The sequence below is a fragment of the Cynocephalus volans genome, chromosome 11, assembly GCF_027409185.1.
Source record: "Cynocephalus volans isolate mCynVol1 chromosome 11, mCynVol1.pri, whole genome shotgun sequence".
Taxonomy (NCBI): Eukaryota; Metazoa; Chordata; class Mammalia; order Dermoptera; family Cynocephalidae; genus Cynocephalus; species Cynocephalus volans.
This window is the reverse complement of record NC_084470.1, coordinates 92,467,313-92,489,496: the sequence shown is the minus strand read 5'-3', so window position 1 is coordinate 92,489,496 and position 22,184 is coordinate 92,467,313. Positions and strand designations below refer to the sequence as shown.

Here is a 22,184-nt window from a genome sequence, read left to right as displayed (position 1 = left end):
TCTGAGCCTCAGCTCCTCTAGGAAGCAGTGGGCCTATCCGGAGTCTCAGACTCACGCTCGAGGGCAGAGTGGGGCCCACAGGTGTGTTTACTTGGCTGGTATGGCACCTTTCTTATGTTGCACTTGGATGACTTGAAACGACCTTGCTCTCTCTCGTTTGACACAGTCTTCACCACTCCTCAGGGTCCTACACTCAGCCTTCCTCATTTGTTCTCAGTATGGCCCCAGAGCTTATGAGTTTGAGGACCTTGGTCTGCCTTTTCTCCAAGGCCCCCCCAACCAACATCTGTGATCAGGACCCCACGGACGGGCTATCCTGGGAATAGCAACCTGAGAGAGGAGGCCAGAAGCCTCATCCTTCACCCTCCCCGCCTCCCTCTGGAGAGAGTGCACACCACTTGCCAAGCCCGAGGGGCTGGGTACAGGGCGCTTCCGGAGTCACATAGCCCTGGTTCAAGTCCTGGCTGCCACTGACCTGCTCTGTGGCCTTGGGCAAGTCTCTCCCCTTTGGGACTCAATTTCCCCATCTGTAAAATGGCCATAGGGGGCAGGTTTCTGGCTGAGATCATCCCTAGGGTGTCTCAGATGCCTGTCTCAAAGGTGCTGTCTAAGGACATTAACAGAGGTAGATCTGGCCTGGGGACAGAAATATAGAACCCCAGAACCACAGATACCTGAGCAGAAGGCCCCCCAACCCATCCCGGTTTCTTATTCATTCATTCATTCACTCACTCATTCACTCATACTGAGGGCCTACTGGGTGCCAGGCCCTACTCTAGGCAGACATAGTCCTTCTGTAGCCATGCAGCGGACATTAAATAGGTGGTGTCCGTACACAGAGCAAAAGGCTGCACTGGTGGCAGAGAAAGTTGTCCTGGGGCCTGCTGCTGGCCTCTAACTTGGGCTGGGGAGGGTGTCAGGTCACAGGCCATTGAAGGCGGGCTAAGGGTCTGTATTTCAGGCAGAGCAGGGAACTGCACTGTGAAGGCCCAGAGACAAAAGAGCCCCAGGCACCTTCAAGAAGTAGGAGGAAGTTCAGTTGGCTAGGCTGGGACCTCAGGACATCGGGAAACTAGAAGAAAACTAGAGGGAGAGACAGGAGAAGGCGGGCTGGCATCAGATCCTACAAGGCTGTGAACACCTGGCCAATAGCCTGTGCAGTGACTCAGGGTCCAGCATGGGAGGGCCTGGAGGGGAGAAGTGTTGTTCTAGAAAGCTCCCCCTACTGTGTGGGGACTGGCCTGGAGGCAGAGGGCCCAGGACCGTTCAGCTTGAGAGATGCCGCCTGCACGGTAGCAACAGAACAAGTAGAGCTGGCAGCCAGTGGGTCTGAGAAATGTTGGGTGGTGGCAGGGCCCAGCCTGGGCAATTGTCTGTGTCGTGGCAGGGTGAGGGGGAGGAGGGTCTGCACCTGTTGAGAGGCTGCTGTGTGCTTGTGTGCCCCATGGCTTGTGAGCGCGTGGCTGGGTGTCAGGACACACAGCAGAGGGCCTGGCTGAGGCGGGGGCCTCTGACATCTGAGTGGACCCGTCCATCCGAAGGCAGCTGGACATCCAGGCAGGGGAGGGAGCGGGCTGAGAGCGAGACCCGGGTATGTATGCGAGTGGGGAGAGCCAGGAACCGCCGAACCAGGAGCTGCTACCCAGGTGATGGCCAAGGCTGAAGACTGTCAGAGGACCAGGGGGCGGCAGCCAGAGCAGGAAGACAAGGAAGGAAACCTGGGCAGAAGGAAGGTGCAGTCCATAGTGGGAAGGGCTGAGAGGTCCAGAGGGGCAGGACAGAGGTGTGACCATAGGAGGCGGCCACAGGAGGGCCGCTGGTGACACTGGGCCACACCAGGACTGGAGGTGAAGGAAGGGGCTGGGGGAGGTGTCCTCCTGGCTCTCCACTCTGCTGGGAGAAGGAGGAGGGCTGTGACGGCTGGGGCCAGCCCAGGGAGCCAGCGAAGGAAGGCTGAGGGACAGACAGAGGCAAAGACCTCAAATGCCGAGTGTGCGAATCTGGAGCGCCTGAGCCCAGGACGGTTCCTGCAGCTCACGGCACTGGAGCTGGGCCTTGAAGAGGGTGGGCTGGGGGACCGGCAGGGGGTACAGAGCCCCAAGTCAGGGGACTCATCCCCTCATTCCACGGTAGCTGCTTCTGCCAGGCACAAGACAGGGAGGCACACACGTGGGGAGGCACAAGGAATTACAGTCATCTGACTGGGGGTGGGCAGAGGTCTTCAGGGGTTCAGAAAGGCCTGCTGGGGAAAGTCGCATCAGAGCTGAAACTACATTTTGGGTTAGCATTAGGGTGAGAGTCACCTGGCCAAGGCACAACCTGTGCAGAGATGGGGCAGCAGAAGCCAGCTTTGTGGGACTACAAGCACGGGGAGGGGGCGGCCAGGGTGAGAGAAGAGGTCAGAGCGTGGGTGGGAGGTCTCGGAGGGCCCTACAGGCAGAGCTGAGAGCGTGGGACTGTCCTGAGCCCAAGCAGGGGAGCGAGAGAATGACTTTCCCAGGGGGGCAGGGAACGCACCAAACACAGGTGTTACAGAGAGCTCTGGGGCTGTGGGGGGGAGGGGCAGAGTTAGTGAGAGAGGACGTGGAGATGCTAGTGACAGAGGGGAAGGGGACAAAGTGAACAGGAAGGATTTCAGTGGGACTTTAGAGCTGGAACTGATTGGCAGACCTTGGTGATACATTTGATGTGCAGAATGAAAGAGGGACAGGTCAAGGTTGACACCCAAGTTTCTGTCCTGCCCACAGACATCTCTGCTTGGGACCCCCATGAGTGACAAGTCCCACAAACTCTACAGGTCCCCGATGATGACATCTTTCACTCACCCTTTTTATCTGTTCTTTCTGTTACTTGCTGAATATTGTATTGAGGACGAATGTCTGGAGAGAGGTCAAGGCCAGAACAACGAGGCAGGGGCAAGTGGCGCAGCCACGACTCCCTGGGGCATGACTGGACTCCCAGGGAGAAGGTGCTGGAGAAGCGGATGGTGGGAGGCAAAGCCCTGGGCGCCCTGGAGAGGCGGAGGCACCCCTGAGTACAGGCAGAGGGGACAGTGTTTGTGGTTAGGGTGGCCAGTGCGTGGCTGAGAGCTGCAGAGAGCAGAGAGAGTGCTGGAGAGGTGAGCAGGCACAGGCCATGGGAGCCACAGGCAGCACTGGGCTAATAAGGTGCCACTGTCTCCTGCAGGTGCTGGCATCTGTGGGCGAACCTGGGATGGGGGGAGCCGCGAGGGGAGAGGTGGCTGGGCAGGGGCCAGAGGGGGCCGGTGCCCAGCGCAGGGCCCTCCAGAGGTTCAGGGCTGGCTCAGGGCCCTGAGCACACTCCCGCTTCCTCAGGCATCATCGACAGCACACACACTGAGCAGCGGCAGGTGGTGGCTGTGACAGGGGATGGGACCAACGACGGGCCTGCGCTCAAGAAGGCTGACGTGGGCTTTGCCATGGTAGGGGTGGCTCTCAGGGGCCTGGGGTGGGATGGTGGGGCTTGGACTACACTACCTTGAACTGGCTGTATGGGCCCCCAGTTCACACTCAGCCCACCTCGTGTGTGCCCAGCGCTCAGGTTCAGCCTTGCCCCTGAGGTCCTCCTGGAAGGGTGTGGGGAGGCTCCTTGCTCAGGGAGAGCTTTGTGAGGGCACTTGCAGGTCGGGAAGGAGGGGAGCAGAGTGGGGAAGGAGCCGGGGCAAGGCTTCCTAAGGGCAGGGGCTTGGCATCAGGGGCTGGTCTGGGAGGAGCATGAAGAGAGGGTTGTGTGTGTGTGCATGTGTCCCTGTGTGGTCTGGCTGTGCTGGTCCCACTGGGTGTGTGCACAGTGGGGAAGGAAGGGGTGTAGGGGTGAGGACGTCAGTGCCAGAGCTGCCCGCCTTCCCCAGCCACCAACCCAGGCTCCTGTTCCTGTCCCCATAGGGCATTGCAGGTACCGATGTGGCCAAGGAAGCCTCGGACATCATCCTGACAGATGACAACTTCAGCAGCATCGTCAAGGCAGTGATGTGGGGCCGCAATGTCTATGACAGCATCTCCAAGTTCTTACAGTTCCAGCTGACAGTCAATGTGGTGGCCGTGATCGTGGCCTTCACGGGCGCCTGCATCACGCAGGTGGGTCCTCAGAGGATATACCAAAGCCAGAGCATCCCACTTCTTCATCAAACACCTGGGGACAGGACACCCATCCATGGAGCACTGGGGACAGGGCATCCATCCATGGAGCACCTGTGGAGGGTCAGGAACTGCATCCCAGAGCTCGGGTGCACACACCAGCCCCAGGGGAGTCAAGGAAATGAGGCCCAGAGAGGTGGCATGACCTGCCCAAGGTCACCCAACCAATAGATGTCAGGCCTCATACCCCAGTCCAGAACCTGGCTCCAGGAGGTAGGTGAGGAGATCCTCGAGGGAAGGCAGGGCCCCTGGACTCCAAAAGGCAGGCCCAAAGGGGGATCAGGTGTCCATCTGAGGACAAAAGGCCAGCAGGGCCCTGGGGGCCTTTGTTCTGGAGTTGAGTATGTCTGGAGAGGTGGGGTAGAGGTGGCAGGGCGGAGTCGGGGGGGTTCTGTCTCACTCGGGGAGACAAGAAGAGTCTGTCCAGATCACCACTTCTGGGTCTCGAGCAGCGCATGCATGAGCCCACAGATCTGATGGTGGGCTGGCCCCGGATTTCTGCAGCTGATCTGCTGCTCACCCCAGCCCCATGAGGCGGGGACTGTGATGATCCCCATTTTACAGAGGCAGAAACTGAGGCTCATAGGAGGGAATGGCCAGGCACCTGCCGTGTCTCCTGCAGCCTCCTGGTACGCCAGCTGGCATGCCCCTCTCCATAGGGACTGGCCAGCCTAGCCTGAGTTGGATGGTTGGGCTCTCTTATCCCTGAGAGATCCCTGAGCTCTGACCCCTCCCACTAGCTACCTAGGCAGACAAGCCCCTGGGAACACTGCCCCCTCGGTGGCAGCCTGAGCCAAGGGGACACACATGGCAGCTCCCGCCACCCCAGCCTTGAGGCCTGGAGAATCAGAGCCCTGGGGACGGGTGCCGGGGTTCCCGACTGCTCGGAAGGACCCTTTCTCCTGGTCTGTGGACCAGAAGCTCCCTCTAGTGGCAGCTTGGGGGACACTCCTTGTTTCTTGGAGACCAACTGATGCCGGATGGAGAAACTGAGGTTTGGAGATGACTATCAGTTTGCCTGAGGTCTTCGACTGCGTTGGTGGCAGGGCCATGCAGGCCGTGGTGGGAAGACAGGTGGACTTGACACTGAGGTACAGAGCCCAGGGCGTGGGGAGTATGGCTGAGCCAGGGCAGATGTGGGAGAGGTGGCCAGGAGGGGGGCTGTGAGGTGAGTGAGTGTGTGGGTGCAGGCAGAGGGGGCCTCAGGACTGCATTGAGAGGGACAGAGGTGAGGGGAGCAGTCAGTTTGGGCGGTTGAGTTTACAGGGCCTATGGGCTTCCTGCAGGGGCTGTTCCACAGGCCACCAGACAGATGAGGCTAAGCCACAGGGAGAAGGCCGGGCTGGAGAGAAGCCATGGCGGGGAGAGGTGGGTACCTGCAGCCAGGGGCAGGTGTGGAGAGGACAGCGGGTCCGAGGAAGGGCCACAGGAACACAGATTTACAAGGAGCAGGGGAGAAGCCCTCAGAGAGGGAAGACGACAACCAGGAGAGCAGGTCGGCAGCACAAAGGGGAGGCAGTGGCCAAACGCAGTGAGATGAGGCTGGAGAGCGGGTCCCTCAGTTTGTGACACAGAAGTCGCAGGTGACCTTGGAAGAAAGCATTTTGGGGGCATAGAGGGGCCCCAGTCTGGCTGTCGTGGATAAGGCATGTGAGGGTGTGAGGAAGGAGGGGAACAACTGCATTTGGTTCCTTTGGCCAGTGTAGACCATGTGGTGTGATTGTGCACAGAGCTATATGAATAGTGGTCCCCATCTCAGCCAAAGAGGGAGGTCTGGAAGGATCTGCACCAGAATGTGGGCAGTGGTGACCTGTAAGTGGGTGAGATCCTTGATGAGTTTTAGCTTCTGCTAATCCTTTCCAAAATTTCCTACCATGAAAATGTATTTTTGGAATCATAGATATACACGGTAATTTTTTAAGGCAAGGTGGGATGATAAGAGGTGAGGAGAATTTGGGGGGCAAGGGCCATAGGCATTGTTTGTAGGACAGGAGGGACTTGAGCCACTGATAGTTGAGGGGGATGAGGCAGCGGAGAGGGTTCAGGGAAAGGTGAAGGACACAGGTGACTGAGCCAGAGATGTTGGGGGAGGCCTTGGCCTCAGCCAAGAGAGACCCATCCACGGGGGCTGGAGGGGCAGCAAGAAGATGGCTGGGATGCGGCTAAATTTACCAGAAGACAGGGAGCTGTGGCCATGGAGCCTGGGTCCTCTATTTTCTCCGGTGGGGAAGACAGGGCTGAGGTGGATGGATGCATGCTGTTCTCCAGAGAACCTGCTCCATGCCTGCGCAGGAACCCCGGGGCAGGTCAGCTCGAGGCCCTCGCAGCAGGAACCTGCCGCGACCCCACGGTGAGACCCGCCCAGCACTTGATAGCAGCAGGTGGGGCTGGCTCCCATGACAGCCTCTCCCGGGCGCTGTCCCCAGGACTCGCCTCTGAAGGCTGTGCAGATGCTCTGGGTGAACCTCATCATGGACACGTTTGCCTCGCTGGCGCTGGCCACCGAGCCACCCACTGAGACCCTGCTCCTGAGGAAGCCATACGGCCGCAACAAGCCCCTCATCTCGCGGACCATGATGAAGAACATCCTGGGCCACGCTGTCTACCAGCTCACGCTCATCTTCACCCTGCTCTTTGTTGGTGAGTCCCCTGCCCCGCCCACAACCCTCTGTGGCAGGGTCACAGTGTTATGTCCCATCTGCCTTCCTGCTTTGCTGATGGGGAAATTGAGGCCCAGAAAGATAAAGTAAGCTACTCAAGGTCACACAGCAACTGGCCGACCCCAAAACCAGGGCCTTCCCCATGACAGCTCCTGGCACTGAGTACACGCCAGGCAAGGTGGCGTCCAGGCACCGATGGACGCACCTCACGTCAGCCCCGCAGGCACTGAGGTTCTGCGTGGAAGTGGCTCACCCCTTCCCTGACCCACTCCAGACTGCCCTTGCCCGTGGGGGGAATCCTCACTGACACCCCCTCAGGGAAGTGGCACAGGTGCCTGCGTAACCGCCAACCGTTCTCACGACGCTTTCATCCAGGCTGCCTGCTTCAATCTCCCAACCACTCCATGAGGCGAGCACCTCTGCCCCCACCCCACATTACACATGAGGGCCCCGAGGCTCAGAGAGGTAAGGGGACTTGCCCAAGGGCACACAGCCAGGCTGAGGAAAAGCCTGGGCGGAGAACCAAGTCTGCCTGTGTCTAAGACTGGCCTGGTTTCCATGGATACTTCAGAGATGATCCTGGTGAAGCCTACCCCCAGGTCACAGATGGGTAACAGAGGCCCAGAGAGGGGAAGGGCCTGGCCCGCGGTCACACAGCAAGTCGGGGCCAGTGCAGCGTCCCCAGCCTGGGGCAGCTGCTTCCACAAGAGCCTCCTGGAGCTGGGCTTCCAACGCCAATGAGCACTTGCCCTCAAAGCCCAGGGTACAGATGGAAGCGGGGTGTGGATCACGTTCCTCAAAGGGCAGTCGTCTTTTTTTCTTTAAGGTAACATGTTGTCGGGACACGTTACTGTTGTAAAAATTATCATGAAAAGCCTTAGAGGAAGCCCCATGAAAGCAAAACCTGGAGAGATGGGGAGAGAGCGGAGGGGCCGGGGAGAGGAGGCAGGGCTGCGGGGCTGCTCACTGGCTGACCCGCCCGGGCGCCTGCCTACTCTGGGTGGCCTTGGGCTCGGCTAGACCTCACACCAGAGAACCCCACAAGCCCTTCTGGCACCAGTTTACACAGCTTTGCAAAAGGATCCAGGACAGCATCAGATATGCCATCTACAGGTGTCCACACAGCAGTCTGGGGGCTACTCCCCACCCCTGTGACAGCTCAGGTGTGAAAGAATGAAGCCACATAGGGGGGTCTGGAGCCTGCCTGGCCTGGAAACCCCAAGCACCATATGGGAATGGGTATCTCTTGTAACAGTCCCCTGAGCTTCCAGAGGTCTCAGCAAGGGACATGCTCAGTTACAAGCAGCAGCACTTCCAGGAAAGTCCAAAGCTACAGCCTCGCACAGGTGTTCCTGTCCTCCCAGGGCAGATGAGTTTGCCAATCCAGGGTCACTTTTTATCAGCAGTGTCACCTGGTAACACAGCTGGCATTTCACCTTTATCCCACAGAGAAAGTGGAAGACAGTCCCCCAAGGTCTTCCTCCCCTCAAGGAGAAAGGGTTTGTAACTGTTCACTTGCGCTCACCGACCAGCCAGCAGCACGCGGGCCCCCACCCTGTGTCCAGGCATGTGTCCTGTCTGCTGACTCATCCAACGCAAAGGGCCAGGGTCTCCCCTGCAACCACCCTCAGCCCAGCCCGCGCCCTCTCGGCTTCACAGGCGAGAAGATGTTCCAGATCGACAGCGGGAGGAACGCGCCCCTGCACTCGCCGCCCTCGGAGCACTACACCATCATCTTCAACACGTTTGTCATGATGCAGCTCTTCAATGAGATCAACGCCCGCAAGATCCACGGCGAGCGCAATGTCTTTGACGGCATCTTCCGGAACCCCATCTTCTGCACCATCGTGCTGGGCACCTTTGCCATCCAGGTAGCCAGCCCCCCACCCTGGCCTGGGCGGGGGTGGGCAGTGTGCACCTGGACTCCCCGGCACTGTTTTGAGAGCCCTGGCCCTCTGCGCTGGCCCCTGATGGCCTGTCCCCACCTGCCTCTCTGTCTCTGCTCCCCTTCCACCTCCAGATAGTGATCGTGCAGTTTGGAGGGAAGCCATTCAGCTGCTCTCCACTGCAGCTGGACCAGTGGATGTGGTGCATATTCATCGGGCTAGGAGAGCTCGTCTGGGGCCAGGTAGGTTCTGGGTGGGTTGCAGGAGGGAGGGTCCTCTCAGTGGGGAAAGCATAACAGCACTGGAAGGGGAATCCAGGAGCCCCAGGAATGGTTCCTGGCTCTGACGCGGACTCACTGCTTGACCCCAGACCAAGCCCTCCCTATCTCTGGGCGTCTGAGGAACGGGGGTTGGGTACCACCACTCTGATTTTTGCCTCACATCTATGTACCACTGCTCCTGTTATTTACTTAATATTTTCTTTCAACTGAATCAAGTTTTTTTTTAACTTAAACTTATTTCAAAAGGCAACATTACTAATATGAGTGGAAATCAATATCACTTGTCATAAATAGAAGCTATCAAATAAAAAACTAACGCAATGAGAACAATGTTATTAAACTCTAGCTAGATTCCATGGCCTGCCAAGGCTCAGAGCCTGGAGCCAGCCTGTTGAAAATGGGGATTAGCAGTGGTGTGCTGGTGCTGATGGCCCGCTGGCTCCACGCCCGGTCCTTCAGAGGGCTCAGAGGGAACAGAAGAGGGATGAATGCTGCCACATTGCAGTGTTCCTTGGTGCTGTGCCTGTGGCCATCTGAGATCCTCCCCGGCTTTGGGGACCCCTGAGCTGGATACTCTCTACAGACCATCCCAGCTTTGACTCCAGAACATTCTCCCACCAGTTCCCTTCACTATGTTTGCCCAAGTTCTAGGTGTGTGCATGTGCACACACGCGCACAGTCATCACAGCTCTGACAGCTCGCAGCTCAAAGGCTCCTGACCCAGGACACGGTGCTTGGGAGAACTTCCCAGAGCCAATCCTGGGCCAGAGGGGCTTTATTCCCAAGGTGCTCGGACATCCATCCAGGCAGTGGGGACCCCAACAGTCCTAAAACATTGTTCTTGCCTTCAGGCTATCCTTAGGGTAGAGCGAGGAGCTACAGCAGCAAAAATTAACTAGAAAAGAAAGAAGAAAGTTTCATCCAAAAGGACCTTCTTTAAACTATGGAGCTTCTTTGGAGAGTTGATAAACTAGATTTGGCTTAGCAAACCCCTTCCCTGGGTACCTTTGGGGCCAGGCCATCTTTATCCCACTGGGGCCTACACTCTAAGGGAGCTCTCAGCACCTGAGGGGACGGGCTCGTAAGGACTAAGGTCGATGGGCAATGCTGACCTTGAACTCCCAGGGAATCCCTGAGGCTGAGTGTCCAGGCCAGCCTTTGTCTGTCCCTACAGGAGATGTAAGGGGCCTCTGACATCTGCCACCTCAGCTTCCCTACAGGGCCTGCCTCTCAGGCTTCAGCCACAGGGACAAGCCCTTTGGGGAAAGAGTGAGAACGAGGCACATCCCCTTCCCATACTGTCTTCCCAGTCTGGATTCGCTGAGCCCATGTTCCCCAGGCTTGGGTGCCTTGGGGTCCAATGACCTCAGGGAATGAGCCCAAGAGGCCTTAATCCTAACGACTCCCAGAACTGCCCCCAGCTTTACAGCTCAGAGAGGTTAAATGAATTGTTCCAGGTCACACAACCAGTATGGCCTGGGGTATTAAAAGTCACATCTGCCCACCTCCTGATGGCAAGATCTCCACTATGTCCCCCTGACTCTGGATGAGTGAGTGAATCAAAGAGTAAATTAGTAAGAAATTGGAAAAGATCGAGTTGAGGAATGGGTGGGATGGGTTAAGGAGTGAATTATGATGTGACTAACTGAGTGGGTAAGGGGGTGCCCAGGGAGGAAAGGCCAACCAGAGGGACAGCCCCACCGCCCCTGATGGGCTGGGTCCCTTGCAGGTCATCGCTACCATCCCAACCAGCCGGCTCAAGTTCCTGAAGGAGGCGGGCAGGCTCACGCAGAAGGAGGAGATCCCGGAGGAGGAGCTCAACGAGGATGTGGAGGAGATAGATCACGCCGAGAGAGAGCTGCGGCGGGGCCAGATCCTATGGTTCCGGGGCCTGAACCGGATCCAAACCCAGGTACAGGAAGCTCTCAGGGCTGGGCCCAGGCCTGGACGGGGCGGGCCGGGTGATGGAGGTGAGTGTGCTCTGGCACCCCAGGGTGGCTCTGGTGCTGAGGGAGGGTGGCCACAGAGTGACCTGGCCTCAGGGGAGGGCCTCAGGTGGCTCTCGCCCCCTCACCAGCCACCTGTACACCCATGTTCCTCACACACTCGTGGCTGCTGAAGAAACGGTGCAGCCTCCTCGGGAATGTTCATTGTGCCCTCTCAGCCCGGCGAAGGGTGGGAATGGGGGTCACACCCGCTGTGGTACCCAGGGGGGTTCTCCTGAGGGGTAAGGAGGGTTGGCTCTGAGGCCGAGGTGAGGGAGGGGCTGTGGCTCAGGGCTGGGGGGCAGCCACCAGGAGGGGCAGTGCAGAGCTAGACGGCAGCTGCAGCCAGGGTTGCCCCGCTTCTCCCAGGGCCAGGCGAGGTGTGGGCCTTCACACATGCGCACACATCCTGCGCCTCCACTGGGGGCTTCCCACCCTCCCCAGCCCCCCCCCCGTGCACACAGATGCACACGGGCACACCCAGTACACGCCTGTCCAGCCAGAGGCAGGTTTCTTCCCCAGAGCAGAGAGCACATGGGAACCATGGGGCACATGACACACTGTGCAACGCCCCCACCATACACACACACACACACACACACACACACACCCAGGCCACATGCTCTCACACGGGCCTTTCTGCCCAGGTCAAGTGTTGTAGTTTACGGGTGCTGTCACAGCCCTGGGAGGTGATGAAACCAAGAGAAAGTGGGTTTCTTGCCCAGACCACCTGGGGAGCTGGAGCTGGGAACTTCATCCCCACGCCCCGCCCCACCCCACCCCACTCTGGAAATTGTTGCAAAGAGCCGCCCACCTCGCCTCTGTCCCGCCTGGTGTGGACCAGCTCTTCATCTCTGTCCCATGTAGCAATAGCTCACTTGGGCTGCTGCACACCCCACAGTGCCCTGTCCCAAACCTCATCTCATGTGACCTTCACAGCCCCTAAGAGGTAGGTATGATTACCCCAGTGTTAGAGTCACTGAGGTCCAGGAGCTGACCCTTCCTGCTGAGCTGGCACAGCTGGTGTGGGGATGGGGAGCAGGTTTCAGGGCCGGAACTGCCTGACACAGGCCTGGGTTCTCTTCCCCTGCCCAGTACCCTGGCAGCCAGCCCTCCCGGCTGGCTCCTTCCTGGGAAGGCCAGGGCAGTTCTCAGTGCATATGACCCTGGTGCTGTCACTGCCCTGGCAGCAAAACCATTCAGGGGTCTCCAGATTTCGTGAGGAAGCAAAAACTGTCGTTCTTGAGTGGGCACCTGTGCTTATCTTGCCTGTCTTGTACTGAGCACTGACATGGGCCAGGGCCTTTGCCATTTACAGATTACCCTGTCAGGTAGGAGGCATTGCCCCTTCTTCAGGACAAGAAGCTGGACTCAGATGACTTTCACAAGTTCACCTAGCTAGGAAGTGACAGAGCCAGAATTTGGGCCAAAGTCTGTCCACCCCAGGGCCCCCACTGCACTCTGACTCACCACCTGGCCCTGAGGGAGGCTGAGCGCCCACTCTCTTCCCCTTCAAATGCAGTGTTTAGTCGCCGCCCCCCCGCCTCCAGCCTCGGCCCAGCCCACTGGCCCCTGAGCATGAAAAAGCCCAGACCCCTGTGTCCTCCCTGGGACCCTGGGACCTACAGAGGGCCCGAAGCTGAGCAGATATCTTTCAGAGCCTTGAAGTGTGTCTGGTATTTTTTGTTTTGATTTAAGTGACATTGTCGCTGTTGCCGTGGCTGCGGCTGTTATCATGATGTTGCGCCTGTCAGTCGTGTAGCTGTTGTGTTCGTTCTTCTCGCAACTTGTCTCGTTCTCTCCTCCGTTGCAGATTGAAGTAGTCAATACTTTCAAGAGCGGGGCCTCCTTTCAGGGGGCCCTGCGGAGACAGTCCTCCGTCACCAGCCAGAGCCAGGACGTAGCCAATCTCTCTAGCCCTAGTCGCGTGTCGTTGTCCAATGCTCTTTCCTCTCCGACCAGCCTTCCTCCTGCTGCAGCTGGGCGTGAGTGTGATTCCTTACCGCTCCAGCTGGCGCCACCAACGCCAGCTCCCGGGCGGGCAGGCGGGCAGGGGCTGGGGTACCAGAGGATATGGTGGGCAGCAGTCACTCTTAGGCCCAGTGGGCTGAAGGGTCAGAGCCATTGAGGAGGGTCCCAGTTGGTCAGAAGATCACAGCCAGTCACAGGGTGGTAGTCACTCGGTGAGCCAGGGTCAGCTGGGGTCAGGGTCAGAGGCTACAACCAGTCAGTCAAAGGGCTCTAAGGGCCACAACTGGTCAAAAAGTCTGGGTCTGTCAAGAGATCACCTTCGATCAAGAGGGTTTCTTTCAGTGATCAAATGGTCCCAAACCACTACAGGGTCCCAGTGGCCAAAGGGGAGCAGGCACTGAGGGGGGCACAGACTGTCCCATCGGTCTAGGTTCATACTTGGTCAGGAGAAGCCTGGCCCATGAGAGCAAGGGTCAGAGTTGGCCAGGAAGTTGCAGTCTTGCAGTCAAAGTCAGGTGAAGGGTTACTGTGGGTCAAGGGGTAACAACCCCTCAGGGGTCACAGTGGGGTCCAACCAAGAGAAAGATCACATCATCTGGGGTTTCTCATCTGGTCAGGGAGCATCAGTCAGCAGTGACAGTCACAGTCAAGGGGGATGGTTGAGCCAAGAGGTCTCTGCTGGTCAGAGGTCACAGTCATTCCTTTTTTTTTTTTTTTTTTTAACTGGGGCAGAGGGCAGACAGACAAAAAGATGGCCTCTGCATGCCATCAGTTGTAGAGGTCACAGTCAATCAGGGGTCCCAGGGCACTGAGGGGATCACAGCCTGGAGACCCTCCTCCCAGCAGTTCAGGATCTCTGCCTCTCCCTGCTGCTCCTCCAGTGCACATCTGATGACATCAGCTGCCCGACAAACACTTTTTCATGCAGCTGAGGTTGGAACCCGCTGAAGTTCTGACCCTTTCCTGGAAGGGACAAGTCTCCTGATCCATTCAGCTTAACCTCGGATAGGAAATGGTGGGTCGAGTCTAATGTCTTGGCTGCATGCCAGCAGCCCAAGGGAGCTGGTCTAACCTTTGGCGTCCTGCTCTTCTGTGTCTGAGGGACAGCCTGGGATGCTGGCCCCTCCTTCACCTCCCTCCTGCCAAGCTCCCTTCTTCCTGCCACACTCATGACCTGGGCCTCTCATCTCTGGCCTTGTCTAGATCTTGCCTGGGGCTCTGCATATTTACCACCTGCCTCTCTTGCTTTGCCTCCAGTCAAGCTGTCCTAAACCACAAGGGAGCCCCTAGTTCTGATCTTCTCAGATTGACACAATGTGTTTGTTATCTTAGCCAGCCTTCAACTTCTTCAATGAGAAGGAGACTCCAGGACTCACCTGTTGATACTTTATGAAGTGTCCCTTTATACCCTCACCCACAATGCACATCCCCTGCCACTGAGCAGGAGAGGACCCGTGTGCTGGGTGGGAGCTATTCCTTCGTAACCCTCTCGCAGAGGCACAGGCCACAAAGAGCCTGTTGATGACATATGCTCATGTCCCATGACGTTTCTTTGGACACAGTCCTGCCCAGTACATAAGATGACAGGAAGGATGCAGAAAAGGGGGTGGGAGGTAAGGGGGGTCAGTGTTTGTTCATTAGCACAAAACATAGTGATGGGGAGGCCAGATGAGCCAATGTGACAGGGAGATGTATTTGAGCAGATGGTGTCTGAGGCACATTTCCATGAGGTACTGTCACTAGGAAATCAGTGCTGGGATTTATCAGGGCATGAGACACTTTGGTCCCATCTTCCTCCCGCTTCAGACCTGAGACCCTAACCTTGGTGGGTGGCCCTAACCCAGCTGACCTTCCCACTCCTTTTACTCCCGAATCAGCTTAGCTCTGGCTTGCTCAGCACCGCCACCTGTCCCGGTGCAGTGACCAAGTGTTCCCACATGTAGACTACCTGGAGAAGAACCCACTTCTTTTGGTTCCTGCCACCCCTGCCGGTGACTCCTGCATCCCTCTGGCTGGGTCTGACTGCCAGGAGCCTGGCTTCTGGGTACAAGCTCCGTTCTCTGTCCATCCTGGCTCAGCCTCTTCCTTGAAGCGCAGCACTTCACACACTGGCCACGACCGAGCTCCTGTGACATTCCTGGGTGCCCACGTAGCCTTTGAATGTCTCCTCTGGGCTTAGCCCCTCATCTTGGCTTCACAATCTAGAAGAAAGAGCCGTCCCCTCGGGCCTGGCAGCTTCATCCTCCCCTTGCCATTTGTAAAACCTTTCAACAAGGCCAGTCCTGGGACAACACCCCCTTCAGAGAAATGCCCGTTTATGCCCACCCTTCTCTCCCATCTCTAGGCCGAGCTCCCTCCAGGCCAGACCAATCTCTCTTTATCTCACAGTGGCCCACCTTTGGCACAGCCTTTGAAAAAGAGCCAAGGAAAGCTGACTTAATCCTTGTCCGTGGCCCTTCATTCTCTCAGAGGACCCAGAGGGGCTATCAGGCACAACTCCCTCACCCAGCCACTGTCTTTCCTCTCCCTGGTGTCATGCCTCCTGAACAATCTTGCATTTCTACCCTCTGTTACAGAATCCAGCCTGTAATTCTAGGGCCCTTCCTTGGGCATGTGGTCTTGAAAAGAGCCTGACCAATCTCCAGCCCAAGGGCACTGGTTCCAAAAGGGAATCACCACCCCTGTGGTTTCAACATACACATTTTGGTCAATACAGTCACAATGCAAACTCTGAATAAATATCCCTTATCCTCCTTTGCTTGAATAGTTTCTATAACAGTGTTACCTCCTCTGGCCTCCAAGGACTCTGCAGATCTTCTAGATAACAGGCAAGGTCCCTTCAGAAGCCAAAATGCTTTCTTCCCACAGGGAGGTGTAAAGCTGGTGGCCAGGAAGGAGGGAGGGCCCCGACTGGACAGGTGGGCTGCCCCCCACCACCTCTGAGCAGGATCTTGTTCCTGGGAATTCCCCAGCAGAGGAAGATGGTCATGTGCCTACTGAGGTCTGCCTGGGGCCTGTGTGCCCCGGAAGGAGTCAGACCTCTGTCCTCTGGGTTTTCAAGAGCTGACCGCAAAGGCCTGGGAGCAGGGTGTGGGTTTGGGCTGACTTCTGACCCATGACATTGGGGGGAGGAAAGTCCCCAGCCATGTTACACACCCTCGCGCAGCACTGCTGTGACACCAAGGTGCTCAGGAGGGAATTCTAGCACACTCTCTTGCTTTTCTTCTCTGACTTACTCAAAACCGAGTATGTTTCTCCCCCAGAAATTTAATGGCACATCCCTAATGCCTTCTCCTTGGGCCCCGGTCCACATTTCCAAAGCAGTCCACCACTCCTCTTCCTTTGCATGTGCCTCACTACTAAACTGTGAGGAGGGGGCATCTAGCAATATATGTATTTAGCAGAGAAAAACACTGACTTGGCCAAGCTCACACAGTGAGGGAGCGGCCCGAGGTCTGATCCAGAGTCCCTCATTTTTCCCACCACCTCCCACCACTTCCCAGACAGGCCCACAGACCTGGAGCCCACAGAGGTTGAACTTCCATTCCGGAACCAGTGCCCACGCCCACAGCCTTAATCAGCAAAAAGGAGCCAATCCTCCAGGGTTTAAAAGGCCAGGGAAGCTGTTTCTCTGCTTGAATTTCCACCAGCCTGCCAGGGACTGGGGAGAAGGGCACCTTCCCACTGCTGATCAAGCCGTATTAGCATTCGGCTCTTTAATCCCAGGCCGAGCCACACAGCCTCTCCTTCTCACTTCCCTCCAGTTCCTCACCATCTCGTGTCAACTTTGTACTTAGCATGTCTGCAGCAGGCCCCTCTTTCATCATCAAAAGTCCTACTTCTTCAAAACACCTGAGCCAAGAGCAGCACCCTAGCCAGGCGCCAGCCACGGCGGGGATATCATACTGTACTAGGCAGATAGGGCAGCTCCTGCTGCCACTTGCCCTTCAGATCCTGATTCTGAGGACTGCTAGGGCAAGGAGTTGGCGTTGTTAGTGGGGGAGAAATGAAGACAGTGAAAAGGAAAGAGAGCTGGACTTCTCAGCATTTAGGTAACTAATTTAGTGCAGGCTTGGGTTGGAGAGAAAATGGCTTGCTTCTGGGGGGGAAGCCTGGACCTCTCCACTGTCTGAATATTCCATGTGTTTGTTTCCCTAGAGGGCTAGAGAACCCTGGACACAGAGTTCAGCAAGAGAGAGTGAAATTAAAAGAGGTTGTGAGTCTTTAACCTTGAGCCTGAAATGAATGTGAATCGGTCCCAGACTCTTGGCTTCCCTGAAGCCGGGTAAACATTCGAGTATGTCCAACCCACCTCAGACCAGGGCCCCTGCACTTCCTTGGAGCCCGCTGCCTTTGTGCAGAGGAAGCCAAAACTTCTGAAGTCCCACTGACTGGGTCCCTTCCTCTCTTTCCCCTCACGCCCATGCCCAAACGTGGCTTAGGCCAAAAGATCCCACCGTTAGGGTAGGCTGGGAGGGGGGATGGAAGAGCTTTTTTTTCTTCCCCTACTTTTTTCCATTTCAGCTGCAGAGAGAACCGAAGTGGAGACTTGAGATGGCCGTGGCGGGGTGTCCCGAAAAGTCTTGTCCCCACAGTCTTGTCCAGAGCAGTTCATTCTTTCTGTTGTCTCCATGCCAGGGGGAGGGCGAGGGGCCTCATCTCATTGTGTGTCATCCCCTCTGCGTTGTCGGTCACATGACAGGGTCCTGCCCCCTCCTCCACCCCCACCTCCCCCATTCACTAGGTGTTCCAGCTGGCATCTTATTGCAATTCAGCCTCAGAATACACTGAGCACTTGGCTGGGCAGCTACAGTGATGGCTATTATTCCCATTTTACAGATGAGAAAAGAGGCCTGCAACACTTTTTTGTTTTCACTTAATCAAGACGATAATCACCCATTTATCAGGCGGTCAGAATATTAATAATCTCTAGAGTCACAAATAGGGAATCCAGGGGGGAAATCTCAGAGCAGCCAAAACGGCTCTCAGGGAGCAGCAGCACTAATGCACAGTGTCTGGCTGGCTCTTGCATGGGGCCTGTTGCCTCTTATTTAAGCATGATCCCAGCAAGCGGGGTTGCCTGGAGGCCCCAGCCCACAGCACATAAGGAGAAGGGACAGAAGTGCTTTTCAGAAGACAAGGAAAGGTCAGCTCTAACTGGTTAGTGGCAGCTGATAGCAAAGGAGAAAACAAAAGCCAAACTGTGGGGTCTTACACAAGACCATAAAGGAAGATCGACAAGCTTTAAGTTAAATCTTCTCTGCATACTCTAAATTTGAAGGCAGACGAGCATGATTGCTTTAGAAAGACTCCCCTTTGAACCAGAAAATAAACCCTCAGCTATGACACTTAAAATCATCACCACAGTCATCTAGAATATTCACTCCATGGAAGAGGGCTTTCCCCACCAGTGCCCACAACAGAGCTACCCTGGGTTTAGCTGTGAGCTCAAGTCCTGGGACTTCACGGGCCTCCCCACGACCGTCTCGTGCAGTCCTCTGCTTCCCCACAGCATGTGGTGTGGGGTGGCCACCGCTCTGTAGATGAGGTCTGCTACCCAGCCTCTGTGCCCCGGAGCCATCAGCACCGCCTTGTTTTCTCCCCCTCAGTCAGCTCCAGGTTGGGACTAGGAAGAGAGGAGGCACCTTTGTCCTGAGTCCTGTTAGCCCCTTGAGATGACAGGCATGGCTTCCTCTCCCAGGAGTCCAGTGAAGGGACACCTCTCTTCCAAGTGAGGGTCCTGTCCCTCTGCACCCAGTGAGGCAGGATAGAGGGCAACCAGACAGGTAGTGTGGATTGCCCACAGTCAAAGGACCAGCAGTGGCAGAGCCAGGACTCAAACAGATCTTCCTGCCTCCAAGTCCAGTGCTGTTCCTACTAGCCTTGAGGACTCAATGACCAACCTCCTTCTGTTCCTCGGAGGAACAAGCTGTGGCCTCGGGACGCGTGGTTCACAGCTGAAATGTAGAAAATGAAAGAACCTGCTGTTCTGTGGCTCGGTTCCACACATCTCCAGAATCACACCCGGGGCTGGGTTTGGCCATCATATTCTGGACTCATTTTTTGCTTTTGTGTTTTCTAAGCACAAATAAATAAACAAAATCCCCCAAGAAAGAGGGGGCCCTGAAGCAAGCTCCAATGACTGGCCAAGGCTTTGAGTCTATACTCGAGTGTTTACCTCCCAAATGCATGAAGGAAAGAAACGCTGGGTACAAATGACCTCCGTTCACATCGTCCAGGCTTCCAAGTGTAGCTGTGTGTCTGTCTGTGTGCCGTGTGGTTCCCAACCCCGCCGTGGCATGCCCCCTGAATGTCATCAGTCTGCTGCGCCCATGCCTCCTGGCTGCCTCTGCTCTGCACCTCAGAAAGCCCTGGGTTGGCTTTGGTTTGCTTTGCTGCCTTTGGTTTGATGTTCCTGTTTTCCGTTTGGCCCTTGTGTGTCTTCTCTCATCCCAGCTCATCCAACCGTCTCTCCTTTCTGTTCACGACATGTAACCTGTTCCATGTTGTATGGTTTCTTAACTGTGTGTGGTTTTTTTAAGATAAATTTTTTTTTAAATAGCCTCTCCTCTTTCCTACTTTATTCCCATCTGGCCCTACTCCCCTTCTGCATGGTCGAACCTCTGCTGTGAAGTTAACAAGGCTCAGTCTCTCACTAGGTCTGGGTGCCCGCTGGAGTGGACTATGCTTCCTTTAACCAGTTTCCCATCATCTCTTTGATGGTGCTTGATCATTCCTCCTGTCCTAATACTGTAGTTCCAACCATAACCAAAGCAATTAAAAAACCAACTCATGGGTGCATATAACCTGAACCCCTCTTCCCTTCTTCCCCATCCTGTCAATGCTCATAACACCCAGCGACTGTGGATTCCAGCCACCCGCTGTGCCCTAACCCTCCTCCTGCCCACTCCTCCACCAGGCCCCCCAGAGCCTGCCTATCGGCTCGGGCAGTGCTCCTGACCCCTGTGCTTCCCTTGCAGATCCGCGTCGTGAAGGCGTTCCGTAGCTCTCTCTATGAAGGTTTAGAAAAGCCTGAGTCTCGAACCTCCATCCATAATTTCATGGCTCATCCTGAATTCCGGATCGAAGATTCACAGCCCCACATCCCCCTCATTGATGACACTGACCTGGAAGAAGATGCCGCGCTCAAGCAGAACTCGAGCCCGCCGTCCTCGCTCAACAAGAACAACAGCGCCATCGACAGCGGGATCAACCTGACGACCGACACAAGCAAATCAGCTACCTCTTCAAGTCCAGGGAGCCCCATCCACAGCCTGGAGACGTCGCTTTAGCTGAGGACCCTGCCACCACCCGCCTCCTGGGCACCCACCCATCCAGGCACCCAACTCACCCAAGCAGCAACGAGCAACAACAGGAAACCAAATACTGGAGAGAAAACCAACGTTTCCACCAACAGACCCTTTCTCTGGCTGCGATGCTGTTTGAACTCTTTTTCACTTTGAGGCAAGGGGCGGAATCTCCAACGGGGGCTTATGGGCATGAGCAGTTTTCCCAAAACAAGCCCTTCCTGGCTCCCACCCAAACATGGACCAGCCATGCACCTGCCCGGCCACCACGTCCCCCGCATGAATGTACTGTACACTTTTAATCCTCCCCTTGTTTGGTTTTTGGGGGGCTGAGGAGGGGTTTTTTTGTTTGTTTGTTTTCTTAGGCGGGAACTGCAAACAGACTCTTTTCTGAGACTATTTATCCAATCCACTGGTCTGTGAGTTTTTGAAATGCTTGCACAGCATGGTCTCAGTTGTATAGATTAATTTAATAACTTTTTAAAACTGCAGAGCTTAACTCGCCTAGTAGATTTGCACCAATGGAACCGAAGAACTTCATAGACACTCACAAGGTTATATCCATTTATTTGTATCTATATTAACGTATACTTCTCCAAGACTGTATACGTCCATATAGATAGGTAGATATATATATATATAAATATATATACATGGATATATAAAGTTTCTTTGCCGGCATGTTGCCTTGTTTCTGCTTAAATTACTCTATTTTAACTTATTTATGTCCTAAAAGGAGAATGTAATTTGTTTACAAACCTGTAGATAACGTCTTTGGCTATTTGTATGGTTTAAGAACACTGGTGGCTGAGATGCTATAAAAACAGCTCGGCCCAGCAGACACTTGCCCTGGATTGCATCTTTGATGTTTTATGATAGCCATGCTCTGATTTTTGCCTGCTAATTCCGTTCAATAATGTCACTACCATGGGAGGCTCAGGCAGAAGCCAAATGCTACCAAGTGTCTATCCTGACGGTTTTAACAACGTGCTCCGTAGACGAAGGGAGAGGAGGAGAGAAGGCTTCCTGGGTTTGCAATGCTAACAGCCATCCTGGCCCAAGATGCCAGGATCTGCAAAGCAGATTTTTCTCTCAATGAAACTCACTTGAGTTTACTAAGAGCATTTCAAAAATAGGTTCTCTTTGGCGCTGTCTGTATCGAGATTGAGGTAGTGTTGAATCATTATAAATGCTATTGTGTTGACTTTTTTTTAGTTAGAAATTTAGACGTTTATTTCTTTATAGATTGCAGCATTTGAGCTATTGGCATATTGGATGAGGATTGGTATGGCTTGCTACTTTTATTTTTGTTTTTAAAGAAGAATAGCCTTTTTCTCTGCACTATTTAGATCCGAATGAACCTTACAATATGTATATTGAGATGTATTCAGTGTGATTTTAAACCAAATTGTCTTCCTGTAGTCACAATATATACTGTAGCCTTCTAACAGCAAGTCTTGCTTTCCCCAACAGAAAGCCATTCTAAAACTCTACAGTATCACAGGTGAGAAAAGGTGGTTATTTTTCCCCCAAGACAATAACAACACTAGTAATCCCACTTAATAAGAGCTTATTTAATTGTATGTCAGCCTCTTAACTGCTAAGCACTTTGTGGGTCTCAGCTTTTTTCATAAAAGAACTTTTGTACTTAATACAAAGTTTGCTTTGAGACTTTTCAGCATACGACCTTTTTCCATAAACTTGTACAGTACAAAAGACATTTTGAATACCATGATCGATGATGTCCCATGCTTCGAGGAAAACCAAACACTTTCCACCTCGCTTGCAAAGTCCATTCCTCATGCTGACCTTTCCCACAGCTGCTGTGTCAGCCTGGCCCCTTCCCTTCTCCAGGCCCAGAGAACTTTTCCACAAACAATATGAGAGCCACTTGGGAAAAGAGCCATAGTCAGCTGGAAGAGCCTATGTCTGGATGG

At 55.1% G+C, this 22,184-nt stretch overlaps 1 protein-coding gene across 15 annotated transcripts in view; it reads left to right on the top strand.

Moving 5' to 3' along the window:
* The window catches only part of ATP2B2 (ATPase plasma membrane Ca2+ transporting 2), a 114,992-nt gene extending 94,052 nt beyond the window's left edge, over positions 1–20,940 (top strand). For 11 of the 15 annotated variants that reach the window (XM_063114973.1, XM_063114971.1, XM_063114967.1 and 8 more), the window contains 7 exons: positions 3,336–3,442; positions 3,906–4,097; positions 6,584–6,797; positions 8,477–8,688; positions 8,838–8,945; positions 10,714–10,896; positions 19,921–20,940. In XM_063114973.1, the coding sequence (XP_062971043.1) occupies positions 3,336–3,442; positions 3,906–4,097; positions 6,584–6,797; positions 8,477–8,688; positions 8,838–8,945; positions 10,714–10,896; positions 19,921–20,232 (1,328 nt within the window). In that variant the 3' untranslated portion in view covers positions 20,233–20,940. Of the gene's footprint in view, positions 1–3,335; positions 3,443–3,905; positions 4,098–6,583; positions 6,798–8,476; positions 8,689–8,837; positions 8,946–10,713; positions 10,897–12,782; positions 12,955–19,920 lie in introns of all 15 variants that reach the window. The other 4 variants (XM_063114969.1, XM_063114962.1, XM_063114957.1 and 1 more) reach the window with 3 other exon arrangements.
* Positions 20,941–22,184: the final 1,244 nt, after the last annotated feature.